This window comes from Chiloscyllium plagiosum, unplaced genomic scaffold (assembly GCF_037043375.1).
Source record: "Chiloscyllium plagiosum isolate Xiang-an unplaced genomic scaffold, Cpla_swu_hap1 HiC_scaffold_39, whole genome shotgun sequence".
Taxonomy (NCBI): Eukaryota; Metazoa; Chordata; class Chondrichthyes; order Orectolobiformes; family Hemiscylliidae; genus Chiloscyllium; species Chiloscyllium plagiosum.
The window spans coordinates 16,530,350-16,548,100 of NW_028270177.1; the positions used below are offsets into that span (position 1 = coordinate 16,530,350).

Sequence of the window (17,751 nt, forward strand, 5' to 3'; positions counted from 1 at the left end):
GAGACGCTGGTGGGAGGGTTCCAGCTTTGGAAGGGAGTCCCAAGGTTTCGCCTCGCGGCCACATGCCTTGTAAGGAAGTCGTCACTTTTCTCCCAGTTCGTGAACATGTGCAGGACAAAGCGAATCACAGCAGTGCAATGGATGCCAGGTTTCAGCAGCTCGGGCTAACTCAACTGGGCTTTCAACTTGCAGCAGTGAGACCTGACCCTTGGCAACACGGGTCAGTGCCTCCCCTTCTCAACTCCTCCTGAACTATCTGTAGTGAGGTTATTCTCTTTTAAGTTATAAATCCTTCTGTAGGAGTGTGATGCCTCTCCCTATGTCACTGACTCCTTCCAAGAGCTCAGTTCCACCTCATTGTCAAGACTGCTGCCTTCAGGAGTTCGATGGTTTTAGCTATTCCTAAATCGAAATAGGATAGGGGATTTTTATTATCTAGCACCCAGCCTGACTAATCAGTTCTTTTTCCATTTTTTCTTAATAAATTGTTTATGTACGGTATTTGTTCACCCATTCCTAATCGCCAAGGTATCAAGCATACCACTGTAAGTCTGGAGTTACATGTAGTTCAAACTGGGTAAGGGCAGCAGTTTCCTTCCCTGAGGGCATTAGTGAATCAGGTGGGTTTCTATGTTAGTTGACAGCAGTTAAATCATAGAATCCCTACAATGCTGAAAGATGCCATTCAGCCCATCGAATCTTCTCCAACCCTACACAAGACACAAACACGCCCAACCTATCCTCCACATTTACCATGCCTAATCCATCTCTCAGCCCGCACATCCCTGGACACTACAGGGCAATTTAGTATGGCCAATCCAGCTAATCTGCACATCTTTGGACTGGGTGAGGAAACCGGTGCACCCAGAGGAAACTCATACAGGCATGTGGGAAACGTGTAAACTTTGTCATTAGCCTAGCCTTTCTTTTTAATTTCTATGTTTTGTTTTCAACAATTAAATTCAAATTTCACCATCTCATAGAGTCATAGAGATGTACAGCACAGAAACAGACCCTTCAGTCCAACCCATCCATGCTGACCAGATATCCCAACCTAATTCAGTCCCACCTGCCAGCACCTGGCCCATATCCCTCCAAACCCTTCCTATTCAGATATCCATCCAAATGCCTTTTAAATGTTGCAATTGCGTCAGTCTCCACCACTTCCTCTGGCAGCTCATTCCGTACACGTACCACCCTTTGTGTGAAATCGTTGCCCCTTAGGTCTCTTTTATATCTTTCCCCTCTCACGCTAAACCTATGCCCTCTAGTTCTGGACTCCCCCACCCCAGGGAAAAGATTTTGTCTATTTATCCTGTCCATGCCCCTCATAATTTTGTAAACTTCAATAAGGTCACCCCTCAGCCTCCGACGGTTGAGGGAAAACAGCCCCTGCCTATTCAACCTCTCCCTATAGCACAAATCCTCCAACCCTGGCAACATCCTTGTAAATCTTTTCTGAATCCTTTCAAGTTTCACACCATCTTTCTGATAGGAAGGAGACCAGAATTGCACGCAATATTCCAACAGTGGCCTAAACTCATATCTTGCAAGGCATTCGCCTGCGATTCTGGATTGCTAGTCCACTGACAGCACCTATTTACCACTATCTTCCCTGCCAGCCTGGCTCTGGTCTTAAGGAACCCAGGAATTATTGAAGCTGATTGTTTACTTCATCTGTGCAGAGGTGAGATCACCATTAAATATTTCCTAATGTCTAAATGAATTCTGTTTCATTAAACACATTTATTGGCTATGATAAAACCAGAAAGTGCTGGAGAAACTCAGCAGATCTGGCAGCATTGATGGAGTGAGAAACAGAGTTAATGTTTCGAGTCCAGTATGAACTCGCCTCTTCAGTTCAAAGTCAGTCATACCAGACTTGAAATGTTAACTCTGTTTCTCCCATCACAGATACTGCCAGACCCGTTAATGTTTTTCCAGCACTTTCTGTTTTTATTTCAGTCTCTAGCACCACAATGTTTTGCTTTAATTTGGACATTTATGAGCTGATATTTTCTAAATTGAACCCCTTAACAGGATGACTATTGTGGGACATAAATGTTAACATTTTCCAAAGAATGTCTATTGCAAACTGCTATGATGTATACAAATTAGAATCAGAGACTGATACAGCACACGAGGAGGCTATTTAGCCTACCATGTCTGTACTGTATGGTTTATGCTGCATACATCATGCTTTAGCATTAGGATTTACTTTTTTTTCTGTATTTAGATCCAGAAGTTCTATCTCACACACACTTGAACACATATGTTCCCATAATCTGTGAGGTTTTTTTCATCTATCAACCATTGCCAGTAAATCATTCGTGATTTCCAATTGATTAATTTACGTACAAAGTCCATTAAGGGCAGTTCAAGCCATTAAAAGGTGAGGGAGAGGGGTAGGGGCTAAATCAAATGGTGTTGGATGGGAAAATAAAGCACTGTATCCCCTGTGGTGTCCACGTCTCTCTAAAGGCATTGAGAGTATTGGTGGATACTATGTGCTCCCTCTCCTGTTATACCCGGGTATGAATGTCACTGCAGAAGAGGGGCAGACAGTCAACAGCTATGACTCCCTTCACAGCCCACTGCCTGGATCTGTTTATAGCCAGCCTTGCCAGGCTCAGGCGAGAACCAACGAAGAGTCCTCTAATCTACCCATATCCTCTGCACCAGGTACACACAGATCAGGAGCGTGGGCTGAAGTGCAACTAGATGCACAAAGGATTTCTCTAATAAGGAAAAGTGGTGTGCAATTGCCCACAGCCATGGACTCTGCACCAGTCAAGAACCCAATTCTTGATATTTCCCCAATCAATCTCTTCAGAGATGTTATGACACACCTCTGGAGCACGCAGGACTGGGATCTAAACCTCCTCATTCATAGGTAGGGGTGATATCACTGTACCACAAGACTCCTCCTTAAAGTCCAGTGGGCTTCACCTGCTCTCAATCAATTCAGGAGCTATTCTGTTTTACCCTCTGTATTTCTAACACTGACATATTGTATCAAATTCAACTATCATAATTGTAAGCATAATGTGTCATCGGGTTGCAGTGGCCTATTAGAAGACATTGAAATATAAGTGTTTGTTATAATGGGGAATTGTGTTAAAGAAAAAAAACACACAATGCTTGTATTTCCAGAAAACTATTCAGTCCCTTTTAATTAATTCATCTAGAAAATCATTACATCTCCCTCATTCTTATACTTAGCTCATTAAATGCTTTCAGAGTGTTTTTCTTCACTACGATGTCTGTGAGTCCGTAACTGCTTGAAGACTTTCTAATGTCAGTTCTTTCAGTACCCTTTACTCGTTTCAATTAGTGACCACTATCTTCCGCTCTCAAATCAATTTAAAACTTTATTCCGGAATAGCCAAGTCATGAATTGTATACTGATATAGGATCGTGGCTCAGATGGCTCAGTTCCAGCAGAAAAGCTCCAGCTTGTTCAGTTTTCCAATCATAATTCAGAACCTGACAGAAGGGATCAGTTCTCTTCATAGCCACCGGCACTTGGCTATCTCTCTCGTAGCTCAGTGACCAGAACATGAACACATTAACCAGGATGTGGTCCGAATACAGTACAATTTGATCACAATTTGTATGCAGGGTGAACAATGACTTATATTCTATAGTTTTGGAAAGGTGGCTCAACATACTGTTTGTACTGTTTGTTCCTTCTGTGCATTGTTTGGAAATATTTTTAATATTGAGTCCACTAAGTACTCAGCCCTGAGGAACTTCACAAAACTCTTCCCTCAATTTGATCTTATTCTGTTAAGCAATTGCTGTTGTTTTGTAATCTTTAAAATCTGTATACATACTGAAGATTTGAACCAAATCCCCACAGTTTGAAGTGTAATCCATAACATTTTAGCAGTGTTATCAAATAGCTTTTGGATAAACAAGTACATAATGTTACATGGTTGCTTGAGGTTGACTTGGATTGTCATTTGCTCTAAAAAAACTTAAGTCACTTTGTAAGACAAGATCTTGCCTGTATAAAGTGGAGTTGGCTGTTTGACGTGGGGAATAAGCTCCATATTATCCTGAATATTTGTATAAAGAACTTACGGCTTGTCTAGATTTTTAACTTCATTTATTTCAATATCCTGAATTTTGTATTGGATTTTATGATGAGGGGGTTATGTCTTCCTGTGTGAACATTTAGATGAGGTAACCATTTGCAATCTTATGCTAATCCTTAGTTTCAAACCAATTTGCACCTCTTAATACTTTCACTTTATGTGTTATTGTATTAGTGAAATAATCTTTTGTTTTGTCTTCTTAGCGATGTTTTATTCACAGATTCTCTTTTCTCCTCAGATCGTCTTTCCAACTTGCTTTGATGTAATCTTCCATTGGTTCCAGTTTCTCCTTTTCCTTTCTTCCTGTAGGATTTTGAAGTATGATTGAAAGGTAAGGAAAATTGTTTTCTTAAACTTTGTACTGTCTAGAGGAAGTTTTTTTGGGGGAACTTTTGCTCAAGCTCTCTCTACTTAACAATATTTAGACAGGAACATTCCACAAACAGTACAAAAAGCAAATGCAATCACGTATTTAGCATTCTTGAATCCAGTCTTGAATCCAGTCTCCACAATTATCAGTTGGTGAAAATACTCAAAAATATGCCAAGTATTTTCCTTAACAGGGTGATGTACAAGAATTCATGACCTGCATTACCACATGTCCTTCGTTGCAATGCTGTACTAAGTGTTCATATACAGAGTCCATTAACTGTAACGGTGGTTTGTTCAGTTCTCATTCAACTCAGGTGGTTGGGTATTCATAATCTGGAGGTTTTACTCTGTGTCCTTGCATGTTCTTATTTGTTTTAAATTCCTACATAATGAGGAAAATGCTGCTATAACAATTAAACAATACAATAGATGAGTGCCAGGTTGGCTGTTTTAAATCTATGGTGAACTGGCAAGGCAATGTCTTTGTGCATCAAGCAAATTAAAATATCGACCTTCACTGGAATCAAAAATTGTATAAAGCCATCAAAGTAATAGCGTAAAAACAAGGAGCTCAACTAATTCAAACTCATCTCCATTTATTTCAGGAAAGCTGTGATACTCCGAGAATATATTTGTAATGTAAATTGATGTAAGTGATTCTAGCTTCATACAATATAAATCTGGTAATGTTAACTTGGAGTTAAGATCCAGCCCTTAATATAGGTAAACAAACATTCAGTTATACACTCTCCACTCTTTACTGTCTAAGTAGCTACAATTTTAATTTTTGAGATTGAGCTTTGTTTATTTATGTACTGGGAGGTCTGGGAGTGAAGTAGGTAGAATTCCTATCTCTGAGCCAGAAGCCCATCCTAGGACTAGACAGCCAAGTGCTTGTGCATTCATAACACTTGCACATCCTTGCAACACACACCAACAACCAGACGCAAGGGCAAGAGAAATTCTTGGTGAGCCATGTGGTGAAGAAAAAGCGAAATACAATATTATCATGATCTATAGGTCCAGGCTGCACCCTGCATGTAAAAGTGACTTCGACTCCCCAATGAACTGTTAACACACCATCACCCTCACTCACATATCTGACATTTACCTGGGCTCTTGTGATAGTGGTAATGTCCCTACCTATGGCCAGAAGACCAGGATTCAAGTCCCACCTGCTCTGGAAGAATGAATTAACATTCCTGGACAAGTTGATTTAAAGGACAATCTATCTGGACACTGGCAGACCTCCATCCTGAACAGGGCTATTAATATTCTTGCCTGGCAGTCACCAGTCAACATGAACAGGAGGGTATCTAACTGCACATTGATCTGCTTAGTAGCTGGGTGAGATACACATTTAAAGACATTTCATCCTCAGTCTCAAATTGATATTTTATCTCAGCAGATAGCAATTAGTTTATTCACAAAAAAGATTGAGTGCTATTACCATAGCAATGATATATTAAAAGCATATTGCATATGCCAACTAATGAATTCCTTGTTATAATTTTGTATTAATCAAATGATTCCTATTGATCAAATTACTTATGATCTAGATATGATTCTGGTATTGTCACAGAAAAGACAGAAAGCTGTTATGAAAGGCGTCAGGTCTGATAGGGGCAGTAGCTTCTCTTCTTCCTATCAGAAAGTTGTAGGATCAAATCCTGCTCGAGAGACTTATGCATAAAATGGACATTGTTGGGTCATTCTGGGAAGGTCCAGTACTGGTGAAGTTGTTGTATTTCAAATGGATTATGATGGTGAGGTTCTGCCTACCAGATATGACATGAAAATCCCATTGTTTAAAAAAATAGGGAAGTCTGGAGACTTAATGCTTTTTGTTGTAAATGTTTTGATAAAAACAAATTTTTAAAACATTTCTGTCTTGTTTTATTCTGTCAGTTTTAGTGGAATTTAGCTTTCTCTCTTATTATTTCACTTTTTATTCTTTAGTTGGCATGGAATTCAGTATTCTACCAGCCTCTTCCTGGTTTGAAGTCTCATTTACAATCGTTATTCTGATTGGTTCAACTGTAACACAGCTGCTTGCCCTGCTCATGCACCCCTCAAATGTCTGGACAGGATTTCATCTGAATAGTTAAACCAAGAGAAAGGACCTAACAATACTTTTAAAAGATTGCAGAATATAAATGAACATACATAAATCTAAAAATAGTGCCATTCATTCAATGCTTATGGTAAATTCTGATCTAGTATCTCTTTCACAGTGTGAAACCTTGCTGTGAAAATTTAAAACAACGTTGACTTCAGAAAATAAAGTACTCATTGGCTGCAAAATACTTTTGGACATCATACGGTCATGAAAGTTGCTATATAAATGCAAATCTTTATGCAATTGGAAGGCTCATATCTTCTGATCACCACTACTGCTAGAAAGCTGCATGGATAGCAATCTCTAGCAGCTGAAGGTTAGGATAGTTTACTGTCACCAACTCTATTTATTTTAATCAACCTGCTCAGACATTTGATGAAACATCTTGGATGGGTCTGGACCCAGAGGCCTGGGTTAATGTCCTCCCTGTTCCAGAAGTGTGTAACAATAATATCTCTGGACAGGTTGTTCAGCAACAAAGAAATTGCATAACCCTTGTCTGACTCTTATAGTGCAGAGATAGCGTCCTCTCTCTGAACTAGGAGAATCATGTTCAAGTCCCACCTGCTCCAGAGGGGCATAATAACATCTCTGAGCAGGTTACTTTGAAAATATCTATTGCATAAACCTTGCTGAAGTATTGCTGAACTCTTGTGATACAATGGTAGTGGTATTGTCTCTACCTCTGGGCCAGGAGATCAATGTTCAAGTCATAACTGCTCCAGGGCTGTGTCATAACAGGTCTGGATAGCTTCATTAAAATATCTATTGGATGATTCATCCTTCTGTCCCTACTTTTCCCTCACCTTTGGGGTTACTGCATTGCCCCTGAAGGGTTTTGCATGTAAATTGGTAATTAATTGGAAACACAGGTGATTTTGTGGTGCTGAATAAAGGTGAAGAGTAATATGGGTGATTTGGTGCTGGAAAAAAATTGTTTAGTGGCACATGAATGTACCTTTGGATATCAAAGAAAAATTGCATAATAATTATAGGTACAATTAACATTAGCTAGTTAAGCCTAATTATAATTATCAGGAGCCAGATAAGTCATGTCTACCTCCATCAGAACTTTGTGCAAAACTAACTCTCCATACAAAGATTGGAGAAAATGCAACTACATTGTCAGCTCTTTCAATCCCTTAAAAGTAAAATAAATCTTAGTTAAATCCTGTTTGTGGACTATAATCCAAATAGATTTTGCAAAATATTTACGATATGTCTTCAAACTAAGTGCATAAATTGATACTAAAATAGAAATTGCTGAGAAACCTCTTAGTCCCCCTGTAATAGGAAGGGCGTTGTGAAACTTGAAAGGGTTCAAAATGTTGCCAGCGTTGGAGAATTTGAGCTATAGGGAGAGGCTGAATAGGCTGTTTTCCTTGGAGTGTCAGAGGCTGAGGGGTGACCTTTTGAGGTTTTCAAAATCATGAGTCATGATTATGGTGAGTAGCCAAGGTATTTTCCCTGGAGTGGGGGAGACTAACACTAGAGGGCATAGGTTTAAGGTGACGGGGAAAAATTTAAAATGGATCTCAGAGGCAACGTTTTCACGCAGAGGGTGGTACATGTATGGAATGAGCTGCCAGAGGGAGTGTTGGAGGTTGGTACAAGTACAACATTTAAAAGACTTCTGAATGGGTATACAAATAGGAAGGGTTTAGAGGGATATGGGCCAAATGCTGGCAAATGGGACTAGATTAATTTAGGATATCTGGTCGGCATGGACAAGTTGGACCAAAGGGTTTGCTTCCATGCTGTATATCTTTATGACTCTATAACTCAGCTGGGGTATGGCAGCATCTGTGGAGAGAAAACCAAGATAAAGTTTCAGGTCCAGTGACCCTTCTACAGAACTGGATCCAAAACATTAAACTGTGCTTTCTTTCCACAAATGCTGCCAGACCTGCTGAATTTTCCCAGCAATTTCTGTTTTTGTTTCTGATTTCCAGCATCAGCAGTTCTTTGTTTTTTTTTAGAAATTAATACGGCCGTAGAAATGAGCCTGCAATCTGCTTTGAGTTTTACTGTAATTCTTGGCTTGCAGCAAATAATTATCAAACTTGGCTTTGGTTTGCTGTTGTATCATTTAATTCATGATGACACTGAATAAAAGAATATATAGTTTTCCATCTCAAAACCTGCATTTCAGCTGATTGAAATTGGTCAAGGTAAAGCCTAGTGCTGAAATGCAATTTCAGTTCCCAAACTATTGAGCCTTATATTAACTTCTTTCAGATTATTTCACATTCTGTGAGCTCATTTGATCAAGCTAATCACTGAATTCACGTTAGAAATAATCACTTGGCACTATAGCTTAAGCTAAAAGCCCTTCCTCCAGGCTCAATTCCTCATGTATTACATGTACAATGATAAACTAAAGATGTTTGTGGTCTGGTTTGTTTTGTTCAATCTGTATTTCAAGCCATTCTGCTTCCATGTGGTATGGCAAATTCCAGTTGGTACAAGCTTTATCTTCCACTGTAATGCAGGCTGTTTCAGTAAAACCAGCTCAGTGTGTGTGTGTGCGCGTGCGTGTGTGTGCGCGCATGCATGTGTGCATCTGTGTGTATGTAAGTGTGTGTGTAATTGTGTCTGTGCGTGTGTGTATTTGTCTGTGTGTGTATGTAAGTGTGTGTGCACAAATGTGTGCGTAAATGTGCAAGTGTGTTTGTATATGTGTGTGTGCTTGCACACGTGTGTGTGTATGTAAGTGTGTGTGTGTGCACAGTGCCTCCAGTTATATCTTTGGTGTTTTATAGCTATGAGAGTGAATTTGGCTTCAACATTCCAAAATCACTCAAGAACATAGATGTTTTGGCATGAAGAAAGCCACTCAGTTCACATGGCCCACATTGTCATACAAGCTCCATTTTAAGAGATGAATGTTTACTTTTATCTGAAAATGGCAGGATAGGTAAATTGATTGTTTGTAGATTCAAAAGGTTATTTTCAGAAATGAATTGGATATCCATTCGAAAAGTAAACTTTGCGGGGCTATGTAAACTGAGTTGGACTAGGGAACTAATTGGGTGGCTCTTTCAGAGAGTCAGAATGGACACAATGAATTGAATGGCTTAATTCTGTGCTGCACATTTCTATGACCCTATATCCCTTCAACCTGTTGAACTAGAGCTTGATCCATTGATAGGCCTTTGGTTTCAAGAGGGAATTAGTCCATGTCCCCTCATGTAGTCGGGAGGTCGTGGGGGGGGTTTGAGTTTTTGACTCTTGCTTTTCAGGTACAAAGAAGGATCCTTATAATCCTGCTTTAAGAAGCTTCATAACAAAAATGAGGAACAAAAGATGAATCTAAACCAATTTTTACCCCAAATTGTCCATCTAAAATATTCCTTTGGAGCTTACACTGAATTTCAGACATTTTACAAAGAAGTTTCACAACATGAACTTCATGAGCCCTAGTACCGCATATATATATATCTGGATGCAACAGTAAGCTGTTGATTGTTTTCCAAATGTTGACAATGATATAAGCAGAAAAATTGAAGTGTGAAGGAAAACAAAACTAAGACAATTCCACTCCATTATCAGAGGCCAGATAGAGGTTGTTTGGAGTGGTTTACAGCTAGGTCCTTGATATTCCTGTTTCTCCTGAGACATGTCTGATACATGTGGCAGGCGAGGGTAGCTATCTATAGCCTGGGATATTAATAACCTATTAGCAGAGGCTGTGATTACAGTTAGTGGTTCGAAAGACTTTTTAAACAAGCAGCTCAAAACAGAAGAATATAAAGACCCGGGCTGCCATTATAGTTACAGGTCGCTGAATTTTGTTAGAGTTGTAAATATTACTTCAGTTCCAAGAGTCTGAAGTGAGTAGTTGATCATTGTTACTAAGGCAACACTGTTTGAGTGATGCATCCACCATTGGGTTATGTGCGTGTGAAAGTGGAGAATGAGCTATTCACCGTCGAGAAGCATGTGCTGATTGAAAGCAGTGACTACTTCAGGGCTCTCTTTGAGTCGGGCATGCGGGAGTGCACTCAGGAGGAGATCCAGCTGCATGAGCTAACAGCCTGTGGCTTTAATGTCATGTTGAAAGTCCTGAAAGAGGAGCAGCCTATTCTGGACAGTGACAGAATCCTTGATGCCATTGAATGCGCAGCCTTTCTACTAGTGAAGCCTCTGACACAGCATCTGATTCATACAATCAATTCAAGTAACTGTCTCCTGATGCTCCAGGCTGCAGCTACATTTGGGTTAATTGATTTGGTTCATGCCTCAGCCCTGTTTATTAGGGATGTTTACAAGAATGTAAGGGAAGATTTGAGCTTTTTGCCTGAAGACCAGTTGGATTATATTGAATCCCTGTCTCCAAGTACATTTGTGGCGGTGGCTACTCACTTCCCTTCAGAACATCACTTGGATGACTTTTCTAGAACCATGTGTTATTTGGACGAAACAGACAATCATTGGATACCCTTGAGTTTGTTACCAGATAAAGCCAGCACGTCTCTCGCTGGCATTACCGTGCTGGGCAACAATATCTACATAGTTGGAGGGGTTGATGGACTGAGCAAGCAGATTGTAAAGCCTTGTTTTTGCTATGATACTGAAAGAAACAGCTGGAGTGAATTTTCAAGCCTTCAACATCCTCGCTACAACCTGACATTGACTGGACAAGATGGTTGCTTGTTTGCCCTGGGAGGAATGTGCAAGAATACAGTTCTTGCCACTGTCGAAAAGTACCATGTGGCATCTAACATATGGTCCTTTGCTGCACATCTGCCTCACCCTGGAGCAGGTATAGCCTGTGCCCGCACGATGGGGAGGATCTTTGTGTGTCTTTGGTTACCATTGGACACCACAGATGTCTATGAGTATAGGACCCATAAAGACAAATGGCTCCTTGTAACTACACTAAAACGCCAACAAAGCTATGGTCATTGCATGGTTGCACATAATGACAATCTGTATGTTATGAGAAATGGACCAGCAGATGATTTCTTGAGGTGCATGATTGATTGCTTCAATCTGACAAGGCAACAATGGACTGCATTGTCTGGTCAGTACGTGAACAGCAAAGGTGCACTTTTTACAGCAGCCATCAGAGGGGATACAGTTTTTACAGTAAACCGGATGTTAACTCTAATTTATAACATCCAGGAAGACAAATGGAAGCCAGCAAAGGAAGGGGCAGGATTTCCTCGAAGTGGTTCTATGCACACATTCTTACTAAGATTGCCGAAGATTCGATTGTCTGCTCTGCAACAAAACTAAAGTCGGGAAGTGATTTGTAATGCTCCCTATGTACTCTTCGTTCTAAAAACTGATAAGGTAGGAGTGGGGAAAGAACAATTTGCAAATATATTGTTTAGATTCATTTATAGGACCCATTAAAATGGTTTTCAGCATTAACTTGTCCAGGAATGAAAGTGGTTGTGCAATTATCTGAATGAGGAATCAGTCGTTTCCTTTTGCTGAATATTTCAATTAAATCATCGTTCATGGGGACAGAAGGTCATTCAGTCCACAAATCTTTGAAGTAGAAAGTTCTCAATTTGCTCAGTTTAAAATCTTGTCTGCTGATTTTCTACTCCTAGGCAATGTGAATGCTAGATAATATTGAAGATTGTTATTGAGAAAGCTAAGATGTGCCTTTGGTTGTAAGATGAAATTAAAGATAATCAGAATTAAAGTTTTATAGTCATGATTGCCTTCCATTGGCTACCCAGCACATTTCAGATGTTACACCAGAGTATCAAAATAAACTAAGATGGAATCTTACAGTGGCCTGAGCAACATGGTGAAATTTGTGACAGAACTGGGTGCAAAGTATGATCAGGCCTACCTTAGTATTGGGAGCATCTTGCTCAATCTTTTATGCTTTTGCATGAAACGTATTATTTGCTAAGTAGCAGCTAATAGCCAATTGAGCAAAATTATCGCTTGTTACATGCCTTATTAATGCTACAACTCACCTCATTAGTATTCAGCTTGAATGATTAGATTCCCTACAGTGTGTAAGCAGGCCCTTCAGTCCAACAAGTCCACACCAACCCTCCAAAGAGTAACCCAACCAGACTCATTTCCCTCTGACGAACACTATACGCAATTTAGCATTGCCAGTTCACCTGGCCTGCACATCTTTGGACTGTGGGAGGAAATCGGAGGAAACCCATACAGACATGGGGAGAATGTGCAAACTCCACACAGACAGTCGCCCAGGGCTAGAATCAAACCCAGATCCCTGGTGCTGTGAGGCAGCAGTGCTAACCACTGAGCCATCGTGCTGCCCTTCCTGTCTTACCAAACACAACGGACAGGCTCAACGTGGAATTCAGAGCGACATCAGCTCGCTGCTGACTGTGAGGAGCCTCCATGTAGTTCTGCGTCAAACAGTATCTCAGGTCATGATGGATAGGCACCAGCCGCAAACACTTCGTATTCAAGGACATTGGATTGGACACTACTCAATCTCTGATGATCTTCAATGCACCTCATGATAACTTGTGTGATGCTTAGGAAGCGCAGACCTACATTCCCGGTGCACCAGCAACTAGCTATGCAATGCTGCCTCATGGTTACAAACGTCTGACTTATGAGTACTTGTACTTACAAATTCAATCCCATAGAAAGTTGTAATGTTACGACCTGAAACATTTCCTGACTTGCAAATGGTTGCTTTCCATTTCCTGCATTGTGTTCGGACTTGTACACAAATCGACTGTGAACGGACTCCAGAACAGAACTCATTCACACCCGGGGACTGCCTGCATTTCTTGCTCAGGCACCCAGCTCATGGATTGGATCAGCCTGCCAACTCGGCTTGCTTGCTCTCTTCGTGTGCACTCACTGAGCAGCTACCTCGATGTCTGCAGCATCCTCACCTTGCCTTTTCTATCAATGTGTTGGTGCTCCAAACAGAGCCAAAAGCAATCAGTATTACTGAATTGACATGTTCTTTTGCACAGACACACAAACAAGCCGTCTGCCATGTTTGTCAGTAGGGATCTGTCAATGGACGGGGGTCTTAAACAATGGTACACCATGACATCAATGTAACACCTACAGCATGTGCCAGATATCTGCACGGTAAACACACCACACATTCAGTAAACCGAATGGCCATGTTACAAGATTGATAGGAGCCAAAAATTAGCTCAGTGTCAATTCTGGAGAGATTCATGGAGAGTTTCTCACTATGAGCTCCAGTGAGTTTTCTCAGACAATGTTACATTCCTCACCTCATTATGTACATGCTCCATCTCCACAGCATCACTCTCACAGTATCCCATCTTCACCAACGGCTAATGTACTCACCACCACTGACACCATCTAGGATTCTTACTGCTGGCACCAGGTCAGTAGCAGCCAGCCTAGGAACAGGTTAGTATGGTTGCAATGTCAGATACATTACCCTGGAGATGGCTGACAGATTGAATTGGCACCCTGATTTGTCGATAGGGATCTGGAGTTCTTGGTGGGATGGGGCCACTTCTCCAGGGTCACCAGAAGGGATCTTGGCACCAGATCATGCCAGGTTAGTATGTAATTGCCACCCGGGTCAGTGCAGTGTACATGGCCCAGAGAAATGCCCAGCGATGCAACACAATGAACCTTCGTGCTCTGTGAGGGCAAGTGCTGCCATCTTTGCTCTGCTACCTCACACTCACACTTCAATTCGCTGGCATTCAAGAGGACTGCAGGAGACAGACACCTGCTCAGCCCCTGACAGGAGAGGAGCCCACGGTATCTGACATTCGTACAAGCAAGCACAAGGGCAGAGGCAGGTATTTTGGATGGACTTGGAAAACACAACTGACGGTTGAAGGAGCTCAGTAACACTGTCTGTACCACGCTACCTCTGGCATGTGAGCATCAGACTGTCTCCATGGACAGATTAGTAACTGCCATGGAGGCCAGCTCTAATATCTTTACTGTTGACTAGATATTCACACAGACCTGCACACCATCGCTGCACCCATTGGTGCTCAACCAATTGGCAAAGTGACTGGCGTGGGGAGAGGAACCACATGAGCCTCCAAGTCTCAAGTCCTCCAGAGGTGCCCTACTCCTCCACCTCCAAGTTGCTTGAGGGGGGTTCAAGCCCCGAGTCTGAGCCTGCCTCTGGATACAACACCCTCCAGTCACAAACCTCCCCAGGGTCGCCAGCTCAAAACACCAAGGCCAACAGGTTCCATTGTAGGGCAGGCTACCTCTAGCCCAGCTGTGGACCCCAGACTGCAACTGGATGAAATGGGACAGCAAGGAAAAAGAAAGAGGGCACATAGTTGGTCAGGGATGGCAATTCATTGGTAGGTACATTATTCCATTTGTCAATATATGCTCACTTTTCATCATCACTTTGAGCAAAAGTCATCTCATTAACACTATAAGAAAGAAGGTAAAGTGCCTAACTATCCCACAATCTTCTAACTCTGTCTGAATTTTAGCCATCCTTTTGGTAGCACTCCCACTAGCATCAAACTTTTCATGATTGAAAGATGAAGTGTTGGATGTAGTGAAGGTTACCATCTATATGTAACCTTAACTTTTATTGAACAGCATGAACTACATAGAAAGATCAACATGTTAAGGCTGCATTCGTATTTAGGATTTTACAAGGGAATCTGGCCTCTGCAGCATCGAAACATTTACAGTCGATGAAAGATTAATCCACGCAACTCAGTTCCATTGAGCGATAATGAAGTGTTGCTTTGGTGGACGCTGCTGTGCTGTAGGATGTTGAAGGTGCTGTTCTGTCTGAAGAACATCCTCATATTCTTACTCAGGACAATGCTGCAGCTCACATAGATCTCATTGTCCATCATGTAGCCAGTTATCCAGAGCAGATATACAAAGGATCCTGTGGTGATCTTTGCACGGCACTGGTACAAACCCCCAGGCATAACTGCATGGAAACCTGATTTGGAAGAGACAGATTATGGGTCTTATTGGCTTCAGTTGTCAAAGCTGTTGCATTGCTGACAGACTGGACATTGTACCACCTCTAAATAGTGTACAGCGCAACTGCCCCTCTCTCATCTGCTCCTCCCTCAATGGAAGGTCAGCAACTGTGGCTGTCTTGTATCTTCACCACATCGTGAAGACAGCTATGACTGGAAATGTCGTATCAGGGTTTAGCTCAACATTTGCCGGAGGATGATGCTGGTCCTGGCTTTCAGACGCTTATGTTTCTCATCCGTTCATATAAATTGCCTTAGTGTGGCAGTCACTGGGATGACCCCAACCAGATCCATTGGGGATGGTACCAATCAGTCTATGTGGACAACATCAAACGCAAAACAGCTCTTCAGTAATGAGATCATTCGGCAGGCACAGTCACATAAATAATATTTGAACTGCTTCCTCCAAACATGGATGTGGAGGCCCTGGACAAGGGGTTAATGGGATAGCTCTGCATGGACTTTGCATATTGTTGGCTTTAATCAGGTGTGTGCTGCTCAAGCCATTTGGTGCACGTATAGTATGAGATGATACGTGTCAGAATAATAATAAGAGCCCCTCACCCCACTGCCAACCTCCACAATCCCCAAGAAAGGCAGCATCATGTTGAGGATAATGAGGTAGAATGTTTTACGGTGCGCAGTGTGAAATGAGCAGCTCCTGCACCTTGTGTTGCTTGTGGAACCACGGAAGGTGAGTGCAACTTCTGTAACTGAGGTGACTGTTTACAGTTCGCATGGCATGATTTGTTCCTCACAGCCAATTGCAGAGCCATAGTGCCATAGAGATGTACAGCACAGAAACAGACCCTTCCGTCCAACTCATCCATGCTAACCAGATATCCTAGGTAAATCTAGTCCCGTTTGCCAGCACTTGGCCCATATCCCTCTAAACCCGTCCTATTCATTAACCCATCCAGATATCATTTAAATTATGTAATTGAACCAGCCTCTACCACTTCCTCTAGCTCATTCCATACATGTACCACCCTCTGTGTGAAAAGGTGGCCCCTTAAGTCCCTTTTAAATCTTTACTCTCTCATCTTAAACCTATACTCTCCAGTTTTAGACTCTCTCATCCGGGAAAAAGACTTGGTCTATTTACCCTACCAAATCCTCTCGTGATTTTATAAACCTCTATAAGGTCACCCCTCAGGCTCCAAGAAAAGCAACTCCATCCTATTCAATCTGACTGAATCACCATTTTGAATGATGTGGTCGAAATTGCCTGTGGCCAGGATTTTTACTCAACACAGTAGGTCAATGCATGACGTTCACATACAGCTTTATGCTAAAAACAGACATCTTATCTTGGACTGTTTAATGATGTTGTCTTTTATGCAGCCATAGAGTCATAGAATAAAACAGCACAGAAACAGACCCTGCGTCCAACTCATCTATGCCGACCAGAGATCCTAAATTAATCAAGTCCCATTTGCCAGCATTTGGCCTATATGCATCTAAACCCTTCTATTCATGTATCCATTCAGATGGCTATTAACTCCATCCATGCCCCTCATGATTTTATAAACCTCTCTAAGGTCACCCCTGAGCCTCTGATGCTCCAGGGAAAATAGCTTCAGATTATTTGGCCTCTCCCTTTAGCTCAAACACTCCAACTCCTGCAGCATCCTTGTAAATCTTTTCTGAACTATTTCAGGTTTTAGAGGTCCTCACATTATAAAGAAGTGGATTTCCCTTCCTCAGAGGAAAAGCAAACAGTCCGTTGGGTGTCATGGGAAGAAGAGGGCTACAGGTGATCGTTGTCCATGGAGTGTGCCCTCAGATGTTGGAGATGGCTGGCCAAGGTGGAGGCCCACAGGACTAACCTACGAACTGGAGCTATCTGCTCTCAGTTGGCATCCAGATTCTCTACACTTTGTGTGGGAGAATAGCAAATCGCTATCAATGAAGCAAGCACAGGTAATAATAAAGTGCTAATATGTTGTAAATGACACTCTCGCCACTCACTAGTGAGGGCAGCGCAGTGGCTCAGTCTTAGCACTGCTGCCTCACAGCGCCAGGGACCCAGGTTCGATTACAGTCTTGGGTGATTGTGTGAAGTTTGCACATTCTCCCCCTGTCTATGGATGTCCTCCAGTTGCTCCGGTTTCCTCCCATTGTCCAAAGCTGTGCAGGTTAGGTGGATTGGCCAAGCTAAAATTGCACATGGTATTCAGAAATGTGTGGGTTAGGTACATTAGTCAGGGTAAGTGTAGAGTAGTAGGGG

General features: G+C 41.8%; 1 protein-coding gene across 2 annotated transcripts; it reads left to right on the forward strand.

The window, feature by feature from the left end:
- The first annotated feature begins 4,337 nt into the window (after positions 1–4,337).
- Positions 4,338–17,584, forward strand: kbtbd13a (kelch repeat and BTB domain containing 13a). Of its 2 annotated transcripts, none has more exons than XR_006309474.2 (2): positions 4,338–4,431; positions 17,182–17,584. XR_006309474.2 is itself a non-coding variant. In XM_087981168.1 (2 exons), exon 1 carries the CDS (start codon positions 10,468–10,470, stop codon positions 11,830–11,832), a length of 1,365 nt encoding a protein of 454 aa, XP_087837294.1. In that variant the 5' UTR covers positions 10,348–10,467; the 3' UTR covers positions 11,833–11,889; positions 17,182–17,584. The 2 variants fall into 2 exon arrangements, 1 of the variants encoding a protein (XP_087837294.1); XM_087981168.1 differs by lacking the exon at positions 4,338–4,431 and adding an exon at positions 10,348–11,889.
- Positions 17,585–17,751: the final 167 nt, after the last annotated feature.